Genomic DNA, 23,874 nt, shown 5'->3' on the forward strand with positions numbered 1-23,874 from the left:
TGGGGATAGGACCCTAGATGTACATTGAAGTGGCCCTACGTCCCTGGGCTCTAGATGTAAGAGACAAGGCAGTTGACAATAATAAAGCAAGTTAGTATATGCAATGTAAAAATGATACAATTATTCAATAACGCAATATCAAATAATAATAATAAAAAAAATCCAAATATACAAAGTAACATTTGTAAAACAGGAAAGGTTGAATTAATAGACACAATGCTTGAGCCAAGAAGAATCACTGTCTAAATCACGACAGGGTCATAGTGATGAATCACAGTTGAAATTCCTATTTATTAAATACTAGCAAAATACCCGCGCTTCGCAGCGGAGAAGTAGTGTGTTAAAGAAGTTATGAAAAAGAAATGGAAACATTTTAAAAATAACATGATTGTCAATGTAATTGTTTTGTCACTGTTATGAGTGTTGCTGTCATATATATATATATACACACACACACATACATATACATATATACATATCTACACATACACATACAGTATCTACACATACACATATTTATATATATATATACATATACACATACATATATATATACACATACATACATACATACATACATACATACATACATACATACATACATACATACATACATACATACTGTATATATATATATATATATATATATATACACAGACACATATATACATATTGTGAGCTGGAGGGCTGATCGCACCCCAAATAGAGACAGACGCCCCTGGGAAAACCACAAACCCTGAAACACTGACTACACATTGCTCCTTATCCTTGCACTATAACGCGTAATACAAGCCTCGCGCAGTACTCCGCCGACTTATAAGCCTTGCGCAGCGCCTGTCAGTTTGGGAATTGATACCCTCCCCTTCAGCTTTATTCACATTCCTGTGAATCAAGCGACTCTCTGTACTAGGTTCATTTAGTCGTGATAACACGTCTGCGTTGACGTGTTCAGAACCTGGTCGGTGCTTTACTGTGAAACTGTAAGGTTGTAAACCCAGAAACCATCTCATTAGACGAGAGTTTGTATCTTTCTGTCGGTACAACCACTGGAGTGGAGCATGATCAGTTACCAAAGTGAAGTTTCGTCCCCACAAGTAATAGCGAAGCGCTTCCACAGCCCACTTAATTGCCAAGCATTCTTTCTCAATTGTAGAATAATTGCGTTCCCTAGGAAGTAATTTCCTACTCAAATATGTGATTGGATGTTCTTCTCCATCAAAATTTGTGACAGGACTGCGCCCACACCAAATGCACTTGCGTCTGTTTGCAAGATAAAATCTTTTGTGAAATCCGGGTTCCTTAGAACCGGGTAAGAAGACAATGCTTTTTTTAAATCGTTGAAAGAACGTTCACAATTTTCTGTCCACAGGACAGGTCGGTTTTTTCTGCCTCTAGTAAGTTCTGTAAGAGGAGCAGCTCTATGTGCAAAATTTGGAATGAATTTTCTGTAGTAACCAGCGAGTCCCAGAAAGCGCGTACTTGTTTCTGTGTCTCAGGTCTCGGGTAAACAAGCATTTCTTCTATTTTCCTTAATTGTGGCCTAAGTAAACCCTTGCCCATAGAATAGCCTAAGTAATGAGTCTCGGACATGCCTAGTTTACATTTCTTAGGGTTAGCAGTAAGGCCAGCCTGTCTCAAGCTTTCAAGAACGGCTTGAAGCCGCTCTAAGTGTGTTTTCCAATCATTGCTAAAAATCACGACATCGTCAAGGTATGCCCCAGCATATTCAGAGTGAGGACGTAGGATCTGATCCATCATACGCTGAAAAGTTAGAGGTGCCCGTGAAGACCAAACGGAGTCTTGTAAATTCATAGAGTCCGTCAGGAGTCGCAAATGCCGTTTTCTCACAACTGCTAGCCTCTAAAGGCACCTGCCAATAGCCTTTCGTGAGATCTAGCGTGGAGATATAGCTCGCCTGACCCAGTTTTTCCAACAGTTCATCGACACGGGCATGGGATAAGCATCAAATTTAGAGACCTTATTCAAGCGTCTGAAATCGATACAGAACCGAACCGAACCGTCTTGCTTTGGGACTAATACGACTGGGCTGCACCAGTCACTTTTACTTTCACGAATTACACCCAGTGTCAGCATCTTTTTTACCTCTTCGCACAATATTTCGCGCTTCCGTATCCGAACGGCCGCATCTGTACGCGAACATCAGGTGCAGTGGTAATTTTATGTTTTGTAATGTTAGTCTTGCCTGGTAAATCTGAAAAGACATCAGTGTTCCGTTCTATCAAAGATAACAGTTCTGTCTTTTGCGTGTCAGTAAGATCGTTACCAATGGTAACATCGGACTGAGAAACAGCAGCCAAGGAAGTGTTAACCTCTTGTCGGTCGTGCCATTCCTTCAAGAGGTTAATGTGTAAAATCTGGAATGGTTTGCGCCGCCGGTATTCTAACCTTGTAATTTACGGACTCATACGCTCCTCAATAATGGCGGGCCCTGCCATTTAGCTAAGAATTTGTGTGGATCCGAGGGAACCAGTACCAAAACACGATCGCCAGGTTTGAACTCACGGAGCTTGCTGCGCCTATCGTAAAGACGCTTCTGAGTTTCCTGTTCTCGTTGTTGGTGTTCCACAGCAATAGAGGAAAGCATAGAAATTCTGTCTTGCAACGAAATTAGTCGATCTGCAAAGCTTGGACCCTTAGCTGCTCTCTCGTTTCCTATCCATTCCTCACGCATATACCACATCCAGGATGCCCCGCGCCGCCTGCCGAATAACAACTCGAAGGGACTCAAGCCAGTGGACGCCTGTGGTGATTCTCGCACGCATACAAAACAAAGGTAGGACAGTGTTCCATGTTGTGGGATCATTATGAGCAACTCGCCTGATCATCTGTTTCAATGTTTTGTTAAATCGCCGGTTAAACCATTCGTTTGAGGATGGTAAACAGTAGTACTCAATTTCTTAATAGCAAAGCTGTCACACAATTGTTTCATCACGAGAAGTGAAAGGTGTGCCCTGATCAGTTAAGATTTCTCTAGGGATACCAATACGAGTAAAAGTTTCACATAGTGCTTTGGCTACAGCCGAAGAGTTGGCCTTTTCAGCGATCATTTCTGGATATCGTGTCGCATAATCAACCAACACCAGCAAATATTGGTACCCATCCTTAGTCTTAGGTAATGGTCCCACAATATCTAATCCCACACGCTGAAAGGGAACTTCCAATATGGGCATAGGACAAAGGGGAGCCGAGGAGGCTTATAAGCAGAGACGATCTGGCAGTCTGGACATGAAGTACAAAATCGTTCAACATCTTTTCCCATATTAAGCCAATAAAATCGTTTTGATAACCGGTCTCTAGTTTTGTCGGCACCGAGGTGCCCCCCCAAGATGTGTGAATGTGCCAGATGCAAAACAGTTTCCCTATGTGCTTCAGGTACCACCAGTTGTTCAATAAATTCCCCCTCCAAATGATCTGAGATCACTCTGAAAAGGCAACCGTCCTTTTCTATAAAGTGTGGGGTTTTCACACCCCCGGAATTACGCTCTTGGTAATAAGAGTCATTAGCAGGGCGAGCCTGTTTAAATGCATATTCTAATGAGCTATCAGTATGCTGCAAACGCACAAAATCTGATTGTTCGTTAACACTCGGTTTGTGTTCGAGGCGTTTGCAATCTGGGAAGATGTAGAAGGAGCAGCCCATTCTGGAAGATTGTCGGGGGTGACCTCCTCCGTCTCGCTGGAGAGATCGGGTTCAATATCTAAGTTGGGCTCTAGATTTTCCCGGCCGCTACCAGTTCTTCGTCTTGGATTTCTTCTTCTTCTCCCCCACCAAGTTCATTAGTGGACTGGACTACTGGTCCCTTACATTTATTAATCAGTTTCGAAAAAGGGCATTTCTCCGTCCTATGAGTAATGGCCAAGGGCACGAGTCAAACGGCAGACCAAACCTTAAAGTGGCGCCCTATAAGTTAAAGGAAGAAGTAAAGTCTGATAATCTTTAACATCACCATGTACACAGCGTATTTTACAGTCTCACAGTCTCTAAGGCATTGTTCATTAAGACAGTCTCGTCTCACAATACAAAGGTCACTTCCGAATCTAACAATGCTGAGATTTCTCTGTCCCCAATTTCACCGGGATCAACAAGCCATCTTTTCCATCCGGATATGTAATAGTTGAGCAACAAATCTCGGCCAGTCCAATCTCCATTGAATGAGCTGGAGACAAGCGACAATCTCTTGCCAAATGGCCGAGCTGATCACATCGGAAACATCTACGGTCGGCTCCGTTTCGAAATATCCTCTGCGACGCGTCACGCCGACGCGTGCTCTGTAGCCTCCACGGTCTGTCGACCGCTGTTGCCGCTGTCTCCCCAGAAACAGGCGTCCCATCTACGACTGGATTTCCGGGTCCTACCTGACCCCATTAGATTTTCAGGTCCTGCAGCTTGTGATCGAGCGGCGAGAATGTCCTGGACGTTCGCTCACAGGTTGAAGCAGCACGAAATCCACCGCTCTTTCTCCAAGTGGACTGTGAACCCTCTAATCGTCTGGACATAATCGTTAATGATTTAATATCATGGCGTAGAAATTCATCTCGAAGAACTTCAGGTATGCCGCCAGTAATATATTCACGACAACTGTTTCCATCACGTCTCCTTCAAACCAACAGTGCACTTTATGTATCAAATCTTGAATTTGCGCACGGATTGGGTCATCCATGTTTAGTTTCCAGTCTTTAAGTGCAAATGTTTTAGACTTCTGAAATAAGTCTTCGGCGGCATCCATCTGTGCAACCACTCCTGGTACCACTTGTCACGCTTGGGTCACAGATTTGCACAGAGACACAGAAGGTCGTAGAAAAAAAAGAAGGATTTTTATTCAGACACCGCAAACACATGAGCTTAAACGTGCTCCATGACAAGTCAGATATAACAGTTCCGCTAGGAGCAGAGAGAGATAAAAGCAAACAATCAATTCCCAAACTGACAGGCGCTGCAAGGCTTATAAGTCGGCGGAGTACCGCGAGGCTTGTATTACGCGTTATAGTGCAAGGATAAGGAGCAATGTGTAGTCAGTGTTTCAGGGTTTGTGGTTTTCCCATGGGCGTCTGTCTCTATTTGGGGTGCGATCAGCCCTCCAGCTCACAATATATATACAGATCTACATATATATACATATATACATATATGCACACACATATATATATACATATACACATATATATACATATCTACATATATATATATAAACATACATACATATATATCTACATATATATATACTGCATATAGCAAAATCCCCACGCTTCGCAGCGATGAAGAACTGCTTTTAAATTTTTATTAAGAAGAAAAGAAAACCTTTTTAAACTGAGGGAAAATATACCAATAACTATCTGTTAAGGATCTCTTTGTATACCACATTGTCAGTTCAGCACTCCGGTTGTAATATGACCAAGCTGTGCACTGAGCTTACTTTTGAGAATGCAGCGTATAGTTTTGTCCAAGAGGAAAGCAATGTTGCCTGAAATCAATGGCAACCTTTTGTAGTGTCTGTCCCTGAGACTTATTACTTGTCATCGCGAAGCAGAGCCTTACTGGAAATTTGAGGCATTTCAATTGAAATGGGAGATCAGGGGTATAACGGTGATGCCAGGAATACATTCAGAGTGTGGCGCTCTGCTGTTTTTTTGTGTAGCTGCCTTCACACAGCTTCTCTGCTGCTTTATAAACGAACGCCATATAAGGCCATCGTTTCTCCTTGCTTCGCGGTTCTGTACTGTTTTATTGTTCGTTTAGTACGATTCTTATAGTTATTGTGTAGCTATTCGAGACTTACTTTACTGTTCAGGTACCCATTTCCTTTATTTAATCAACGGCTTGCACGTTATTTTTTGTTCGTTTATTATGATTATAGATATTTATTGATTCCCTTCTTTAGCTGACTGCCTGCTCATATAAGGCGCTCCGCTGTTTTTTTGTGAAACAGCCTTTACACAGCTTCTCCACTGTTTATAAATGAATGACATATAAAGCCATCACCTTGTCAATTGTGTAATGCGTTTTTTGGAAGTGATCACTCGTACTGCGTTCAGTCAGTTCACGTGAACTGCTCTCTTGTGTGATGTTGCGATGTCCACGGCTTTATTTAATGTTAGCTAAGACCCGGCACTTAAAAGTTTCTGGCTGCACTCCGGTTGTAATATGATGAAGCTGCGCAAGCTCACTCTTGAGAATGCAACGTATAGTTGTCCAGGAGAAAAGCAATCTTGCCTGAAATCAATGGCATCGTTTTGTAGGGTGTGTCCCTGAACTTATTACTTGTCATCGCGAAGCAGAGCCTTACTAGAAATTGGAGGCATCTGAATTGAAATGGGAGATCAGAGGGTATAACGGGGATGCGAGGAATACATTGAGTGTGGAGAAACTCTAGAGACAGCGTGTGTATTAACTTGTGGATTTTTCTGTGAGTATTTGGTGGCAGCGTGTGAAGTTGCTTCCCAAGACAGCGTTAGCTGTGGAGCTCAGCTCGGAGCATATTCTTTTCCTACCTTGTCAATTGTGTAATGCGTTTTTTGAACAGGTTTGATGCATGGAAGTGATCACTCGTACTGCGTTCAGTCAGTTCACATGAGCTGCTCTCCACGGCTTTATTTAATGTTAGCAAAGACCTGGCACTGAAAAGTTTCTTGCTACAGCAATTTTAACTCCGTTACAAAGTGATCCAAAGTCTCGTTTATACCTCGTGTCTTCTCATTAAACTTGTATCTCGTGAATAAAGTATTCAGCGTTTTTCTTCAGGGAGCTCTTCTTTTCTACGTACTGTGGTCACAGCCAGTTCACGTGATTACGTGGGAGGCGTGATGATGTCACACGCAGCTCTGCCCCCCCACGGCCATAGAGCTAGCGTCCATTACAGTATATGAAGAAAAATAGGTTCCAGTTATGACCATTACACATAGAATTTCAAAATGAAACCTGCCCAACTTTTGTAAGTAAGCTGTAAGGAATAAGCCTGCCAAATTTCAGCATTCTACCTACACGGGAAGTTGGAGAATTAGTGATGAGTGAGTGAGTCAGTGAGTGAATGAGTCAGTGAGGGCTTTGCCTTTTATTAGTATAGATTGCCTAAAATTCCTTGTTTAAATTCATTATGTCAAACATTGGAGGTCGTAAAGCTTCATTTCAGGAGTGAAAATTCTGGTCATTCTGAACGTGTTATGTTTATCTAATCATGAGGAATGGAGTCATATCCCCCATTACTAATCCTTATAATGTCTGCCATTTTCTGTACCTTCATTATTAGATAGACTAGGGGCTTCGCTCCCTACTCACTTGGCTCGCCAACCTCTTTCCCCTTCTGCCAGTGCTATGAGTTGTTATGAAGAGGGGGACTAAACGCAAAATGGTTTTATTTCAGGTGACTACCTGTTGAAGCTCATCGAGAGAATGCCAAGAGTGTGCAAAGCAGTAATCAGAGCAAAGGGTGGCTATTTTGAAGAAACTAGAATATAAAAAATGTTTTCAGTTATTTCACCTTTTGTTGTTAAGTACATAACTCCACATGTGTTCATTCATAGTTTTGATGCCTTTAGTGAGAATCTACCAATGTAAATGGTCATGAAAATAAAGAAAACACATTGAATGAGGAAGTGTGTCCAAACTTTTGGCCTGTACTGTATATGTGTCACAGTCATCCCCTGAATTTCTTTATCATTCATGTGAATTGTGTCATTTCTTTACTTAAATGGCACCCTAACAGAAATGAAATGTAACGTGAGTGAACCAACAGAAGACCAACTAAGTCAGGGCCTCAAACTCCAACCAAGTTCACTCCAACCAGTTGCTTAATTAGGCGTTGAGTCTTGTTGCTAATTAAACCCGTTCTTTAATTCTGTGGCCTGTTGCTGCTCTCATTGTGCAATAGCATAAATTTCCAAAATTATTGATTTTCTCTTTTCTAAGAGCACTGTTAAAATGTTTTGGGGATCTGAGCAGATCTTTATTTTCAGATATTGCATGCTGGTTACAGTTTGCTGGTCATGTTTTGGCTCATTTTATATCTCATTATTGTTTCACTGCTAATTAAGGAAAAAGAGAAACAATAAAGGGGTCTGAGTCCTCAAGAACAAGTCAATTAAAATGAATTCAAAAGAAGCTAATTAGCAGCAAAAACAGGTCACTAATTAAGAAAAGGGTTAGAATGAAAACCTGCAGCCACTGCGGCCCTCCAGGATTGGAGTTTGAGACCACTGTTATATGTAATAATAATATTTGCAATAAGCCACTTATTTTAGTAAAAAAAAAAGGCAAATCAGTGATCTTTTAAAAAATCAAGCCCATTCATGTTCAACTTTAAAACTATCATGTACAGTGGGATGCAAAAGTTTGGGCAACCTTGTTAATAGTCATTATTTTCCTGTATAAATCGTTGGTTGTTACGATAAAAAATGTCAGTTAAATATATCATATAGGAGACACACACAGTGATATTTGAGAAGTGAAATGAAGTTTACTGGATTTACAGAAAGTGTGCAATAATTGTTCAAACAAAATCAGGCAGGTGCATAAATTTGGGCACCACAAAAAAGAAATGAAATCAATATTTAGTAGATCCGCCTTTTGCAGAAATTATAGCTTCTAAACGCTTCCTGTAGGTTCCAATGAGAGTCTGGATTGTGGTTGAAGATATTTTGGACCATTCCTCTTTACAAAACATCTCTAGTTCATTCAGGTTTGATGGCTTCCGAGCATGGACAGCTCTCTTTAACTCACACCACAGATTTTCAATTATATTCAGGTCTGGGGACTGAGATGGCCATTCCAGAACGTTGTACTTGTTCCTCTGCATGAATGCCTTAGTGGATTTTGAGCATTGTTTCGGGTCGTTGTCTTGTTGAAAGATCCAGTCCTGGTTCAGCTTCAGCTTTGTCACTGATTCCTGGACATTGGTCTCCAGAATCTGCTAATACTGAGTGGAATCCATGCGTCCCTCAACTTTGACAAGATTCCCAGTCCCTGCACTGGCCACACAGCCCCACAGCATGATGGAACCACCACCATATTTTAATGTAGGTAGCAGGTGTTTTTCTTGGAATGCTGTGTTCTTTTTCCTCCATGCATAACACCCCTTGTTATGCCCAAATAACTCAATTTTAGTTTCATCAGTCCACAGCACCTTATTCCAAAATGAAGCTGGCTTGTCCAAATGTGCTTGAGCATACCTCAAGCGGCTCTGTTTGTGCTGTGGGCAGAGAAAAGGCTTCCCCTGCATCACTCTCGCATACAGCATCTCCTTGTGTAAAGTGCGCCGAATGGTTGAATGATGCACAGTGACTCCATCTGCTGCAAGATGATGTTGTAGGTCTTTGGTGCTGGTCTGTGGGTTGACTCTGACTGTTCTCACCATTCGTCGCTTCTGTCTATCCGAAATCTTTCTTGGTCTACCACTTCGAGCCTTAACTTGAACTGAGCCTGTGGTCTTCCATTTCCTCAATATGTTCCTGACTGTGGATACAGACAGCTTAAATCTCTGGGACAGCTTTCTATATCCTTCCCCTAAACCATGATGGTGAACAATCTTTGTCTTCAGGTCATTTGAGAGTTGTTTTGTGACCCCCATGTTGCTACTCTTCAGAGAAAATTAAAGGAGGAGGGAAACTTACAATTGACCCCCTTAAATAATCTCTCATTATAGGATTCACCTGTGTATGTAAGTCAGGGGTCACTGAGCTTACCAAGCCAATTTGAGTTCCAATAATTAGTTCTAAAAGTTTTGGAATTAATAAAATGACAACAGTGCCCAAATTTATGCACCTGCCTGATTTTGTTTGAACAATTATTGCACACTTTCTGTAAATCCAATAAACTTCATTTCACTTCTCAAATATCACTGTGTGTGTCTCCTATATGATATATTTAACTGACATTTTTTATCGTAACAACCAACGATTTATACAGGAAAATAATGACTATCAACAAGGTTGCCCAAACTTTTGCATCCCACTGTATCATAAATTTGTGTCTTTAATGTTACATGTATTTCCATAACTCTTACTTAACTTTTAATTTTTATAAGTGAAGACCTTTCTCAGTTGTGCCTTCCATTGACAAAGTGAAAACAAAAGTTATTTTCAATAATGGTAAACAAGTTAGAAAATGTACACATGTCGTAACATTCTGGTGCATTTAGAGATTGTCCAAGTACTGCAGCCCTCAAAGGGCTTAGTTTAGTAGTTAGGTTCTAGAATCTTCTCAATCCATTTCAGGGTTATGAGGGCCATTCCACTGGGATTGGGCAAAAGGCTAAAAAAAGGCCTGTAAAGTACTCTAGTCCATTGCAGGGACCAATCTCACCAAGACACGCACAAAAATACAAACACACACACCATATTCATACATGGAGACAATTTGAAAGTGCCAAGTAACATAGCCTGAATTAATAAATTAAAAAAAAAAACTTTTGTAATTCATCAGCATCCTGGGTATGATGTTAAACTGCATCCGGCCCTGCAAATGGTCCTCCAACTTGCAGGGAAAACTCCTGCCACCATAAAAACTTCAAGCAGCTCCGAAACAACTCCTTTCAGCTCTCCACAGGATTAGCTCTGCTGCAGCCACCCACAGGAAGGCTGCTCATAGTATAAAGGGGATGGGAGAAAGCCCTCGGGAGCCTCTTCCTGGGAGGAGGAGATACCAATGGAGCCAATGGAGTCAGGCCCTTTGGGCTCAGAACTGGTGTAGTGCTGAGGCGTCGCCCATACGTGGCACGTGGAACATCTTGTCTCTCCGGTGTGACAACCATCTTCCTCTGCTGTGGGAGGAGCTTTGTAAATTCCACATTTCAGTTGCGGCATTCTCTGAGGTATGCCAGATCTCTGTAGTGTACACTTTTTATTGGTCTAGTCACTCTGATGGCTGTCATACTCAAGGAGTAGCTGATGCTGTGGAGCACTGACTTCTTCCAATGATGTCTGATGACACTCCTTTCAATTAGCGTATTATGAGGCTAATGGCACTCTCTGGGTACCTTGTCTTTTGTCTCAGTGTATGCTATGACTGTGGTGAGTGATGTGGAAACATTCCACTCGTAACTTTGCTTGGTTGTTGATGGGTACCCACGAGGTGACACACCTCTGGTCATTGGTGACTTCAATACAACCACTGGAACTCACAGAGCTGGCTCCTTGGATTGTGATGGTCCCTATGGGTCCAGCAAGCATGGTGAAAGTGGCACCATGTTCCTTGACTTTGCAAAAGGTCAGAGGTTGCAGATCTGTCGATTCTGGTTCCATTGTCCTTAGCTGCATCATTGAACTTAGTATTCCAATATTGGTCGTGCAGTAAATAAGATTGATCACATCCTCATGGGAGGACACTGGAGGATCCTACAGACATGCAGGGTCTACAGAAGTGCCCAGTTTGTGACAGACTTGATGTTGGTACCCTGAAGATCCACCTTAGGTCCAGTAGGCTATCACCTACTAGGAGAGTGAGGCTTGACTTGGCCAGACTCTGAGATCAGGCTGTTTTTAATGAATTTACAAGTTGTTTATGTGTGGAACTTGGGTACTACTACTGATTTTAATGTGATGTGAAAGACCTTCCATGACAAAACAATGAAGATTATTAAGGGTTGTGTTGGTGTGGCCGGTGTTCCCAGAAAAAGGTATTTCATCTTGAGGGAACACTGGATATTATCAAGAGAAGTTGCAGTACATGGCTTGATGGCAACTGTGGTCTGTACCAGGAACTGAGAAGGACAGCTGTGAGGGCTCTAAGGGCTGATAAGGAGCCATTTGCTAGAGGAATCTGTGAGAAAGTGGCACACCATCTATGGTCTAGCGACCCACATTCTGCTTACAGAAGAATCAAAGCATTACATACATCTGAATCTGTACCTTGGAGAGTCTCAGTCAGGGTAGGTGATGGAATGGTCCTTATGGATGATGCTGCATTTGTGACCCACTGGGCTGGCTACTTTGAGCAGCTGTTTAAAGTTGATCCTCTGGCTAGGACATTGGACATCTGTTGAGGTTCTTGAGGCTGATTCTCCAATTAGCTGTGAAGCACCCAATCCCACTGAAGTTGCACAGGTGGTGAACTAACTGAGTGTAGGGAAGGCTGCAGGAATCTGTAGTATGTGGGGTGAACTTCTTGAGGCTCATGGTAAGGCTGTCCTTCTGGCATTGTAAGTAATCTTTGCTTCCATTTGGGAGGCGGATTGTCATCCCAACTGACTGGAAAGTGTGACTTGTCATTCCTATCTCGAAAGGGAAGGGTGATCACCTGGATTACTGCAAATACAGGAGGATAACATTAGTTTTGGTGCTGGGTAAGGGCCTTGCTTGGGTCTTTCTCGTTAAGATCTGTGATCACTTGCTCACCTACCAGCAAACTGGAGCAGTCTGGTTTGAGGCCTAAGAAGTTTACCATTGTTCACTTCCTGGCACTAAGGGTTCTTTTCCAATGCAAACACAAATATCAACAGACTTTCTTTGCAGCCTTTGTCAATTTTCATAAAGCATTCAACTCAGTTGATCAAGCTTCCCTGTGGGACATCGTGAGACTTTGCGTAATCCCTTCATGGTTGTTAGTTGTCATGGCCAGCCTGTACACTGGTACTGTGAATGCTGTGTAAAGTGGAGGCAGAACCTCTGTGTTTTTCCCAGTTGATTCTGGGGTTTGTCAGGGGTGTGATCTTGCTCCTACTCTGTTCATGCTGGCATGGACTGGGTGTTGGGCAAGGTCATGGGGTCCAGCGGCTATGGGGCATCTGTTGGTGAAGAAAGATTCACTGATCTTGACTTCGCTGAATATGCTGTGATCGTCACAGAGTCAATGGCGGCTTTGATCAGGGCTCTGGAGAGGCTGAGCGATGAGTCTGAGTGTCTGGGCTTGTGAGTGTCCTGGTTGAAAACCAAGATCTAGGCCTTTAATAACCACTTGGGCAAAACATCAGCAGTGTGTCTGTCTGCAGAGAGAGTGTCGACCTTGCTCATTTCATAGATGCTCATTTCTGGAGGGGTGTTGCCAAACAGGATCCTGAGGAGTGCCCATGATAAACCTTCTAGCACAATAATAAAGAAAAGCAGACTCAAGGTGGACCCTTGATGAGCTCCTACCTTGACATTAAGAGTTGCTACAGCCTGTATTGGTCCTGACTCTCGTTTTAGCACCAACATACATGATCATCATTGCTGGCACTAACTAATCCTCAATGCCAGATTCTCTTAATGCCCACAAGACCACCTCACAAGATACCCAATCAAAAACTTCTCAAGGTCGACAAATGACCACCAAAGTTTTACCTTCACTTTTCTCTCTGTGTTTTCGTTGGAGTTGTCTGGCAACAAAGATTACACGATTTTCACTTTTTGTCATAATTTTGTCTTGTTCTGAAAGTTTAATTCCTCCATACAAGCTACATTTTCATAGGTTATCTTTTGCCTTTAAAAATATGGACAGTTTCATTAAGAGACCAACTTTGAGGCATTTCACACATTGAAACGATGATATTGAAGACTTCTGTGAAATTATTGGTTACAAAGTTGCTAACCGCCTTTAGCATCTCTGCATCAAGACCAGTTGGGCCAGCAGCTTTTTTGTTCTTGATCCATTTCAGAGCTTCAACAATGTCCCATCTGCTTATTTACTCCACATGTCCTTCAACAGGCTGATGCTTTAAATCATTATTCCAGTCATTCTCTTTATTCAGCAATTCATCAAAATATTCCTGCCATTTTGACACTACTTTCCTTTCGCAAATAAGGATGCTTCTTCTATCATCTTTCAAGAAATGGACACCAGGAATACCTTAACACTTTCTTTTCTTCTGTTTTGGTATTTTGAAAATACTTAGTCACTCTTCTCTTTGTTCTAGTCATTGTTTGTGCTCTTTGTTATTTTGAGCAGGCATCTCCTGCTGCTGACCTTCTCATAGTGACATGTGACCCCTCTTTTCTGGCTTCAGACAGTTTGGAGGACTGCAAATGTAGCAGCACCTGCTGCCTTGTGGGTTAGGCTCTTGAGACAAAGGTTCATGCCATGTCCCCTTAGTTGCCTTCCTAGTTACTCAAAATATCAGGATGCTTTCTGACAAAACTAAATGTACTGCTTATGAAATTTTAAACTATACACCAATCCACATTTAAACCAAATGCTTCAAAATACCAATTCCCATTTCCTTATGGCTCACACCATACATTTTACAATCTCTATATTTGCTTATTACATATAATACTTATCGTTTTATCACTTTTCATCCTCATCTGCACAGGAGTCTTTGGTATTACAGCCTCTACATGGGTTAAAGGTGGTCAGAGTACTGACTCACTGGAGCTTGGACTTTGTCTGTTTGTGCTGATGCTGTAACTTCAGCATAGGGAAACTCAATTAGTTCATTTAATTTTGCTCAATAAGATAATCCATCAAAAGGAATGACATACTTTGAACTGTCCTGCCATCATCACAAGCATGATATGCCCTTGCCCTTGTTCTTCTTAGTCTCTTTTTCTTGCAGCCGACCTATACTTTGCTACCATGTATTGTAATTGTTATTTTAAGTTGGGTTAGATCAAGGTGATTGTGGCTGGAATCCTTCCACCTTTCACTATCACATTTTTATAGCCCTTTTTGATATCAACCATTTCTTCTCTGTCTCAATAGATTAAGTTGCAATGCAAATTGACATTCAGTAAAGCTACTTTAATTGGGCATATCTGCCAGGTCAGGCCTTTTCCAAGCCTCCACCATGTAGCTGTGAAGACCTTCAGTTTGTTTAATTGCATTTGTACTTGCAGTGTTGTTTGCCCTAATGGACTTGTCTTGTGCAGCTTAACCTTTAAAGCAGTCTGTTTGAGCATTAAAATCTTCATGTGGCTTATTTTTTTATTTTCTCCCAGGAGTTTCAAGCAGAGCAAATAATTAACATTTGATTGAAAAACTTGGGCCCCCTGTGGGATTTTCAGAAGCTTGTTCAATTAATAGTAGATGCAAGAGTTGGTTACTTCTGGATTTTCTAGCAGTGGAGGTCCGTGGACCAGTGGAATTCATAGCCAGCTTTAAATGGACTGGCAGTAGTCAATTACAGTGTTAATATAATTGCCTCGCTTGGCTTTTCATGGTCTGGCACAAAACAGACCGGTGCTGCTCCATGGGAAACGCTCAAGCATTGGGAGGAGTGAAATGCTGGTGGATCGATTCTCTTCTGTTTATGCTCAAGCCTCTGGGACGACTTTATGAAGCAGAAACAACGCGCTGATAGAAAGGTTTCTTCATGTGCCAGGATGGACCTGCAGATGTCGGATTGCCTGATAGTTCATATGTCCTCACAAGCAGACAGTGACAGCGAGTAATTTTCTGTCCACACACGCAGTCTGCTGGTGTTTGATTAACTTGTACTGAGGATCTGTTTGTTATCAATAGTGGCTCTGAAAGGCGAAAAAGTGGAAAATATGCAATATGTAAACATTGATATAGCCTCTGTTAAGGTGAAATTGAAACAGTAAACTATTTGCAGTTTAAATTGCACAGAATGTTTCTTTAAAGATAGATATGTTTGCAAATTTGCAATTGCTTTTCAATGGGAGATTTAGAAATTTTAAAACTTTGTACAGGACAATCTGTTCAAGACATCTTGACGAAAATTGTACTGACTCAACAAATTTCCTTTAACAAATGTGCCACATTTCAACAAACTACTGGTCCACTGGTGGATAAATTATTTCATGCGGACAGATTGAAGGACAGACATTAGCTATCATAATAGGTGCTTTGTGCATTATATACTAATGCACTTAGACAGAGGTTACACATGTACAGTTTGTTGTTATGTTTTCTTTTCACTTACTGTATTTTGAAGAGCTTCTCTTGTTATTGATCTCTTTTTAGGCTTAACCTGCCTCCACTAAATAATGAAAATGATGTCGGCATGAAGACAAGTCTAGTGACAGCGAATCCCACCATCTTGAGAAGGTCAGCTTCAGGACTCCTATGCTTAAATCATTTCTGTTTGTAATTACCTGGAAATTCTGAAAATAATATTGAATTAGTTCATCATAAAAGTATAACAGAAATCAATTACAGTGTATCGGCCTCTTTCACTTTAGAGCAGTCCTAACTTGGACATTTGTTAGATTTCATGAGCTGTGCTATGTGGTGAAAAGTTGGCACCAGAGCAAAAGCAAGAAGCTTATCATGAGAATCACAAAAGTATGTCTCACTTTTCTTTGTTTTATCGTGATCCCTAGAATGCTGAACTTCAGTGTTTTTTCCTTGGTATTTCCCAGACTCATTTGTATTTTCTTTTCTTGACCTTTGCAAACCTTTTTTTTATCAGATTACATAGTCATTTGGAGTTATATCATATTTTTATATCAATGGATGTAAATAAAAAACAAGTGGTAGAATAGTGCCCTTATATTCATTCATAGCAGGCCAATTTGGAGTTGCAAAATTACATAGCCTTTGCTTATTGGGGATAAGGGAGAAAACCCACAGACATACAGAGGGAACATGCTAATTCCACACACTGAAGAAGCTTTACCTCAGACCCAGATGTTTCTTTGAGAGATGCTTGTGGAAAAGGTGCAACTACCATTAGTGAGACTTGAACAAAGTGCCCTCTGTATTTGTGTCAAATGTTTAATGAGTTTGAATTCACTAGATCTATAATAATAAAAGGCAAAGCCCTCACTGACTGACTGACTGACTCACTGACTGACTGACTCATCACTAATTCTCCAACTTCCCATGTAGGTAGAAAGCTGAAATTTGGCAGGCTTATTACTTACAAAAGTTAAGCAGGTTTCATTTCGAAATTCTACAGGTAATGGTCATAACGGTCGATAACGGTCGACAAAGTCCGCCATGTTGAACTTTCTTATTTATGGCCCCATCTTCACGAAAATTGGTAGGCGGCTTCCCTGCGCTAACCGAAACCGATGTACGTACTTATTTCGATGGTATGACGCCACTGTCGGCCGCCATATTGAATTTTCCAAACGTCACTAATTCTCTAACTTCCCGTGTAGGTAGAAGGCTGAAATTTGGCAGGCCCATTCCTTACAGTTCACTTACAAAAGTTAAGCAGGTTTCATTTCGAAATTCTAGGTGTAACGGTCATAACGATCAACAACGTCCGCCATATTGAACTTTCTTATTCGTGGCCCCATCTTCACGAAATTTGGTAGGCGGCTTCCCTGCGCTAACCGAAACCAATGTACATACTTATTTCGGTGGTATGACGCCACTGTCAGCCACCATATTGAACTTGCCAACGTCACTAATTCTCCAACTTCCCGTGTAGGTAGAAGGCTGAAATTTGGTACTTATTTCGGTGGTATGGTGCCACTGTTGGCCGCCATATTGAACTTTTAGCGGAAACCAATGTCCGTACTTATTTCGTTGGTATGACACCACTGTCGGCCGCCATATTGAATTTTCCAACATCACTAATTCTCCAACTTCCCGTATAGGTAGAAGGCTGAAGTTTGGCAGGCTCATTCCTTACAACTTACTTACAAAAGTTAAGCAGGTTTCATTTCGAAATTCTATGCGTAATGGTCATAACGGTCAACAATGTCCGCCATGTTGAACTTTCTTATTTATGGCCCCATCTTCTCAAAATTTGGTTGGCGGCTTCCCTGCACTAACCAAAACCAATGTACATACTTATTTCGGTGGTATGATGCCACTGTCGGCCACCATATTGAACTTTTCAACAGTCTTTGTTACTTATGGGCCCATCTTCAAGAAATTTGGTACACGAGTTCCCAACGCTAACTGAATCCTACTTACGTACATATATACGTCCATAGCCTGCAGCTCGGTCACCGTGTGAGGCGCCGTTGGTTCCCCTATCCCAACGCCTCCCACGTTGTTGGCTGCCTGCCTATATAAGGCCGTCCATCGCTCCAGTCTCTACATTCCCTACCTTGCTTCGCCACGGAGTTCACGTCTCCCTACTGATAACTACAGCCTTTTTGTTTAATCCATGGCTTCTCCGCTGTTTTATTGTTTGTTTATTACAATTATAGTTATTGTATAGGTATTTTACACTTACTTTACATTGTTCAGGTACCCATTTCCTTTATCATTTCAACCCGCATTACCATGTCTATCGAGATGATCACTATCGATCAAAGAACTATTACTTACCGAGTGGTTTCCATGCCCGGAGATAGCACCTACCTTTTCCATTCTCTTTGTTACATATTGCACGGCCATATCAGGCTCACTCTTGATATCCGGAGGAACATTGTGTCTTATGTATTGAATGACTGGGACAGGTTCAAGGTGTGGATTGATGATGGTACATCACACCTGAAATTCCAGGAACCAAATAAAATGAAAGAGATCATCTGAGGAGTAGTGAACTCCCTTTCTACCCATCTTGTACAATCAGGCAGCTGGATTTATTATTTTTTTTGTTATTAAATTTTTATTGGCCTAACTAAGCTAAGGAAATGAAATATATTGTGAACAGGCTGAATGCATCCCCAAGGAGACGTGGTCACTCCTCCGAAACCCCCTCTTAAACGATGGTTCAATGGAAAACAAATACAGTTTTTTACCTGCTCTTTGATAGATCACCTGCAGGCTTGTTGCTGCTGCTGTGCCAGATGATCTGCATATCGTGCGGTGCTTCAAACGTTTAAAAGCCTGTGCTGCAGCTGTCCTTTTGTCTCACTGCCTTGCCTCTGTCCGCCCAGACATCTTCTGCTTCTGTTGAGGCTCCCACTCCCAAGGTGTGCCCCTATGAAGAGCAAGATTTTCTGTTCTTTAATTGAGAGACGAAGCTGTGGTCACATGGAGCTTGATTCACACCTGTTTATTTGAAGTGTTTGAATAAAGGTTTTGTCTCTTGAATCTCCTGAGTGTTCCTGTGCAACTTTGTGACCCACGTGTGACAATATGTACAAGAAAATGTACATAAAGCATTTGGCCAAGAAAGGAAACAATTGTATATAACAGTATAAATAGCAGAAACCATAATACTAGGTACCAAATTCTTGTTAATGTCAGACTTCCCTCCTACTTCCAGCTCTAATGCATTTATTTTCTCAGGCTGGTTCAGTTCTTAGTCTTAATAATTAAGGATTGATTGCCGCTTAGTGTCTTAAAGTAGAATTTACAGTATAACAGTAGCTGGGATTCCAAATCTCAATCTATTTGAGAAGTTATGGCTACAGTGGTGTAGCACCCATGAAGAGTTGATGGGATTTCCCACAGGCCATTGAGCCTGTGGTGCACCTTAAGCCCTTTGTTTTTGTTTTTTTTTCCAAAAATTCCCACCATTTCATGTTTGCCAATCCTTACAGTAACTTTGTATGATTTGCGATTGGTGGTTTGAAAGCATGTGGTTTTAAACTGTTAGACCAATGACAGCTCCTGTTACAAGATCTGTTAGCAGCTGTCATTGGTCATATGACTTAGGGGTCACAATCCCGTCCTTGAAATGACGAAGGGTAACTGGGTAGCAGCAGTAGCAAGTCAAGCGGCAACATACAATGAAATAATGTGAAAATTTGGTTAATAAGTCAGCTATATGCCAGTTTTCTTTGAAATTGTATACTGTAGAAATAATTGTTATTTCTTACCTAAAACATGAAACAGTGCCTTTATGGAATGTAATAGTAGCATGGGAAGACAATAATTAAAGTTCTGAACAAGGCACATCTATGTGTATGGTTGACAAAAGGTGCAAAACTCAGAATGAGGCTGATGTATTGCTAAGTTCATATGTATGTATTGCTTCTAGTAGAAGAAACTGTATATCAAGGTACAATAATTTCTGTTTGTGTATTTGCGCCAATCAGCTCTGGGTATTATTTTTTGTCTTAATTGTTGTGAGTTATTCACTTATTTTGTAGTAATGTAGGTTGTCAGCAGTGCAATAAATAAAATATAAATATAATATGTACAATATAGGCCTGACATAATATAAGGTAGGCTCAGCCTGCTGACATGCTTACAGCCGGAAGGTCACTGCTAACGGCTGCCCACAAGAGAATGTGGATAGACCACACATCTTTCGTAAAAATCAAACACGTGTAATGTTTTATGCATCAATATAATATACCTACAGTTTATTCAATTTTTTTTTAAATCTTTATATTTCTTTTACTTAATATTATATTAGATGCCCCCTCTGTAGTGACCCCGGCTGAATGGTGGTCAATTCTTAGAATGATGGTTTATGAATGTTTTTTGACATTTCCGTGACCTTGTTTCATAAATACACCATAAAAACTTGTTCACTTTTCAGCAAGGTGCTTGTTTGTTAACCCCAATATGTCGCTATTTTGCACAAGTAGTTATGTGAACCAAAGACAAATAATAACATGTCAAAATAGAAATCATACAAATGCTGTGATTCAAGCCCTGCTGATGCACCGTGTGTTTTTTACACCCTCAACATTTCTTCCCACAAACCCCCAATGATGGCCATTTCTGACCTATTTGGTGCCCTAGGCAAAAAATCTGCCCTCCCTTCACACCACCATAAACACACACAAACTGCACAATGCTACTGACACAAATTAATCTCTTAATTAATTAAAAACAAAATTATAGAAATACAATAATAATATAAAAATAGAAATCTTTTGCATGTAAATATTTTATTTATCAAAACATCCAAAACTGCATAGAAGAATAAAATAAAATAAAACTACTTTGTATTAAATAACGTATTTAACAGACTTTACAAACTACAACAAATAAATAATATTAGAAACCTATCGCTGGTAAATGGAGGGTCTTAACATTGCAAATGAAAGTCTTTTTAAAAGTGGACACACCTTGACTTTCTTGAAGCAAAATCATTTATAACATCATCCATTTTCCAACCCGCTGAATCTGAACACAGGGGTCTGCTGGAGCCAATCCCAGCCAACACAGGGCAGGGACCAATCCCAGGCAGGGTGCCAACCCAACACAGGACACACATACAAACGCCCACATTAGGGCCAATTTAGAATCACCAATCCACCTAACCTGCATGTCTTTGGACCGTGTGAGGAAACCCACGCAGACACGGGGAGAACATGCAAACTCCACGCAGGGAGGACCCGGGAAGTGAACCCAGTTCTCCTAACTGCGAGGCAGCAGCACTACCACTGCACCACCGTGTCACTTATAACATCATCATATGCTATATTCCAGTTCTTATCTCTTTGCAGAGATCTGTTTTCACTATGACAGCCATTTTAGTGGTTTCTACTGCATACTGACAATTTCAAGAGCCTGGGTTGAAACTCAAACTTGGTGTCTGTTTGTGAAAGTGTACTTGTTCTCCCTATGCCTACATGTTTTTTTTTTTTCTCCTGTGATCTCCTTTTATTATAATCCACAAATATGCAGTTTAGGTTAATTGATGACTTGAAATTGTCCCTGGAATTAGTGAGAATGTGTATACCCCTTGTGATAGACTGCCACAATATCCAAGGTTGGTTCCTGCTCTTTGGCCTGTTTTCTTGGATTGGCTTCAGTTCCCACCTACCCTGCATTAACTTAAAGAGGTTTAATGAATTAATTGATAACATTAGTAATATTTGAGTGCTGTATACACCTGGTCTTAGTTGAAAGTATATGATTTCTTGAACTAATTCTACAAGTCCTGCGTAGCAGAAATGTGACTTAACTTTGTCCTATTCTGAGTACAGCATCATACATAAATTGGGACAATTGTATGAATCCATGTAAATGTCTGTTGCTTTTTTCTTCCTGTCAGATTCGACTTCCTAAGCTACACTCGGAAATCATTTGAAAAGATGATGGAGGTGTATGGCCAGTCTGTGGTGGTCATGCCGGCGTTCAGTTATGCCTCATGTACAGAGCCTTCTTTCAGAGCCTTCTTCACCCTGAAGGACTTCAATCTGCAGAATGTCACCTTCTTTCATCCTGAATATCTACTCCGACTGAATAATTACTGGAAAAGTAAAGGATTGCTTGCCCAGCGGCTCTCATCTGGCATGATGTTGGTCAGTGTTGCCCTAGAGCTTTGCTCCAAAGTCACCCTTTATGGTTTCTGGCCCTTCTCCTCAAACTTGAATCGAAAACCCATTTTTCACCATTACTACGATAATGTAGGACCGAAGAAAGGAGTGCACAAGATGTCAGAGGAATTCCTGTTATACATGCAGATGCATAGCAAAGGACTTCTGCAACTCAAAATTGGAATGTGTTCATAATGATGGTTTAGAACTCAATATTATTTATTGTTTTTTATTCATTATAGTATGATTAAAGGTCTTGAATTATATCTATAAGAAATCTGAATCTTATGCCTGAGCACTGTGGTGGATATAAAAGCCTCTGTCCAGTCAGGTGATCATCTTTGTCAATCTTCTTTCCTAAAGTCTGTTTTTTTTAATTTAGGATTTTTAAAAGAATTGGTTTTAATTGATATTTAATCAACTAAACACAATCTATATGTGTTATTAATTTATTATTAAATTCATTTATACATAAGATACATAAGACATATAGCAAACGAGAGGAGGAATTTTCAGTGTAGCAAGCTTGTTTGGTTAGCTAATGGCCCAGTTGCCCCAATATCTCATCCAGATACTTTATAAAAGTCGTCTGTGTTTTCTTGGGAATTCTGCTCTGGATTTTTATGAGCCTTTGTGAGAAGATATGTTTCTTGTTCATAACTTCGAAGAGTGTTCTCAGCTATGTGACTAACTGTTTTACTGACAGAATTCTGCCTGATCAATTTTATTGACTTTTTTCATCAGGTCCTCACACAATCTTCTTTGTTCAAGACTAAAAAAGTTTAATTTCCTAATCCTGTCAAAATAGGATACATATTTTAGTCCTGAGAAGAAATTGATTGATTTTCTAGAGCTACAGTGTCATTTTTGTGCTTTATTGTTTATCTTGATTTTCAGAAGGCATTGGGTAAGGTCAGCTGCCACATAGAGGTGGGGCATCAAACTAAAAGATGTGATAGTTCAGGATGTAGTGTGGTAAAACACAGGAAGCCGAGGGTGATGGTGCAAGGAAATTTTATCAGAATTGGCTGATGTTAAGAGTAGTGTCCCACAGGAGTCACTGCTGGGACAACTGCTGTTTTTATTAGGTATAAATCATCTGGATAGGAATATACCTATTTAAGTTTGTAGATGATACCAAGCTAGATGGATTGCCAGATAAGGGACTGTGTCAAGAGTAGTCAATGCAAAGTGTTACACTTGGAAGTAAATATGTTCGATTTGAATACACACAATGGTAGGTCTGGAACTTGAATATACCTTTGATGAGGAAACCCCTGGTTGACAAAATGGAATCATCACTATCTACATCAAGACAGTGTTCATATTCCATTAAGCAGTTTAAAAGACTGTCAGGTTTTATAACATGATGTGTAAAGTGCAAGTCAAAGGAGGTAAAGCTTAAGCTTTATAACGCATTAGTGAGACCTCACCTGGAGTTCTGTGTTAAGTTTTAATATCCAGGCTACGATAAAAAAGCACATAGCAGTGCTAGAAAAACTACAGAGAAGAGTGACAAGGCTGATTTCTTTTCTGTTTAATAACTGAACAAAAGGATTGGTAAAGATTTTAATTGAACTAGGAGTTGAACTGAAGTAATGGACAAAAATGAGACTGTAACTGAGAGAACTAGAAATCTAAAAACGATGATGCAAGAACCTCTAAGCTCAGAATTGTTCAATGTAAACTTTTCACAAACATTAGGGCTTTTTCTTCACAAAGAGAACCACAGACATATGGAATAAGTTGCCAAATAATGTGATAAACAGTAGAACCTTTGGGACCTTCAAAACTCAAAATGTATTTTGGAGAAATTACGTGGATAAGATTGGCAAGCTTTGTTGGGCTGAATGGACAATTCTGGTCAAAAATGTTCTAATGTAGCAGAGAGAGAGAGAAGGTTGAATGATTTGT

At 40.6% G+C, this 23,874-nt stretch overlaps 1 protein-coding gene across 1 annotated transcript in view; it reads left to right on the plus strand.

The window, feature by feature from the left end:
* The window catches only part of LOC120526466 (alpha-2,8-sialyltransferase 8F-like), a 56,372-nt gene extending 34,217 nt beyond the window's left edge, over window positions 1-22,155 (plus strand). The window contains exons 6-7 of the mRNA XM_039749632.1: window positions 15,851-15,934; window positions 21,696-22,155. Of these exons, the coding sequence (XP_039605566.1) occupies window positions 15,851-15,934; window positions 21,696-22,155 (544 nt within the window). The remainder of the gene's footprint in view (window positions 1-15,850; window positions 15,935-21,695) is intronic.
* Window positions 22,156-23,874: the final 1,719 nt, after the last annotated feature.

Source organism: Polypterus senegalus, chromosome 3, assembly GCF_016835505.1.
Source record: "Polypterus senegalus isolate Bchr_013 chromosome 3, ASM1683550v1, whole genome shotgun sequence".
Lineage (NCBI taxonomy): Eukaryota > Metazoa > Chordata > Cladistia > Polypteriformes > Polypteridae > Polypterus > Polypterus senegalus.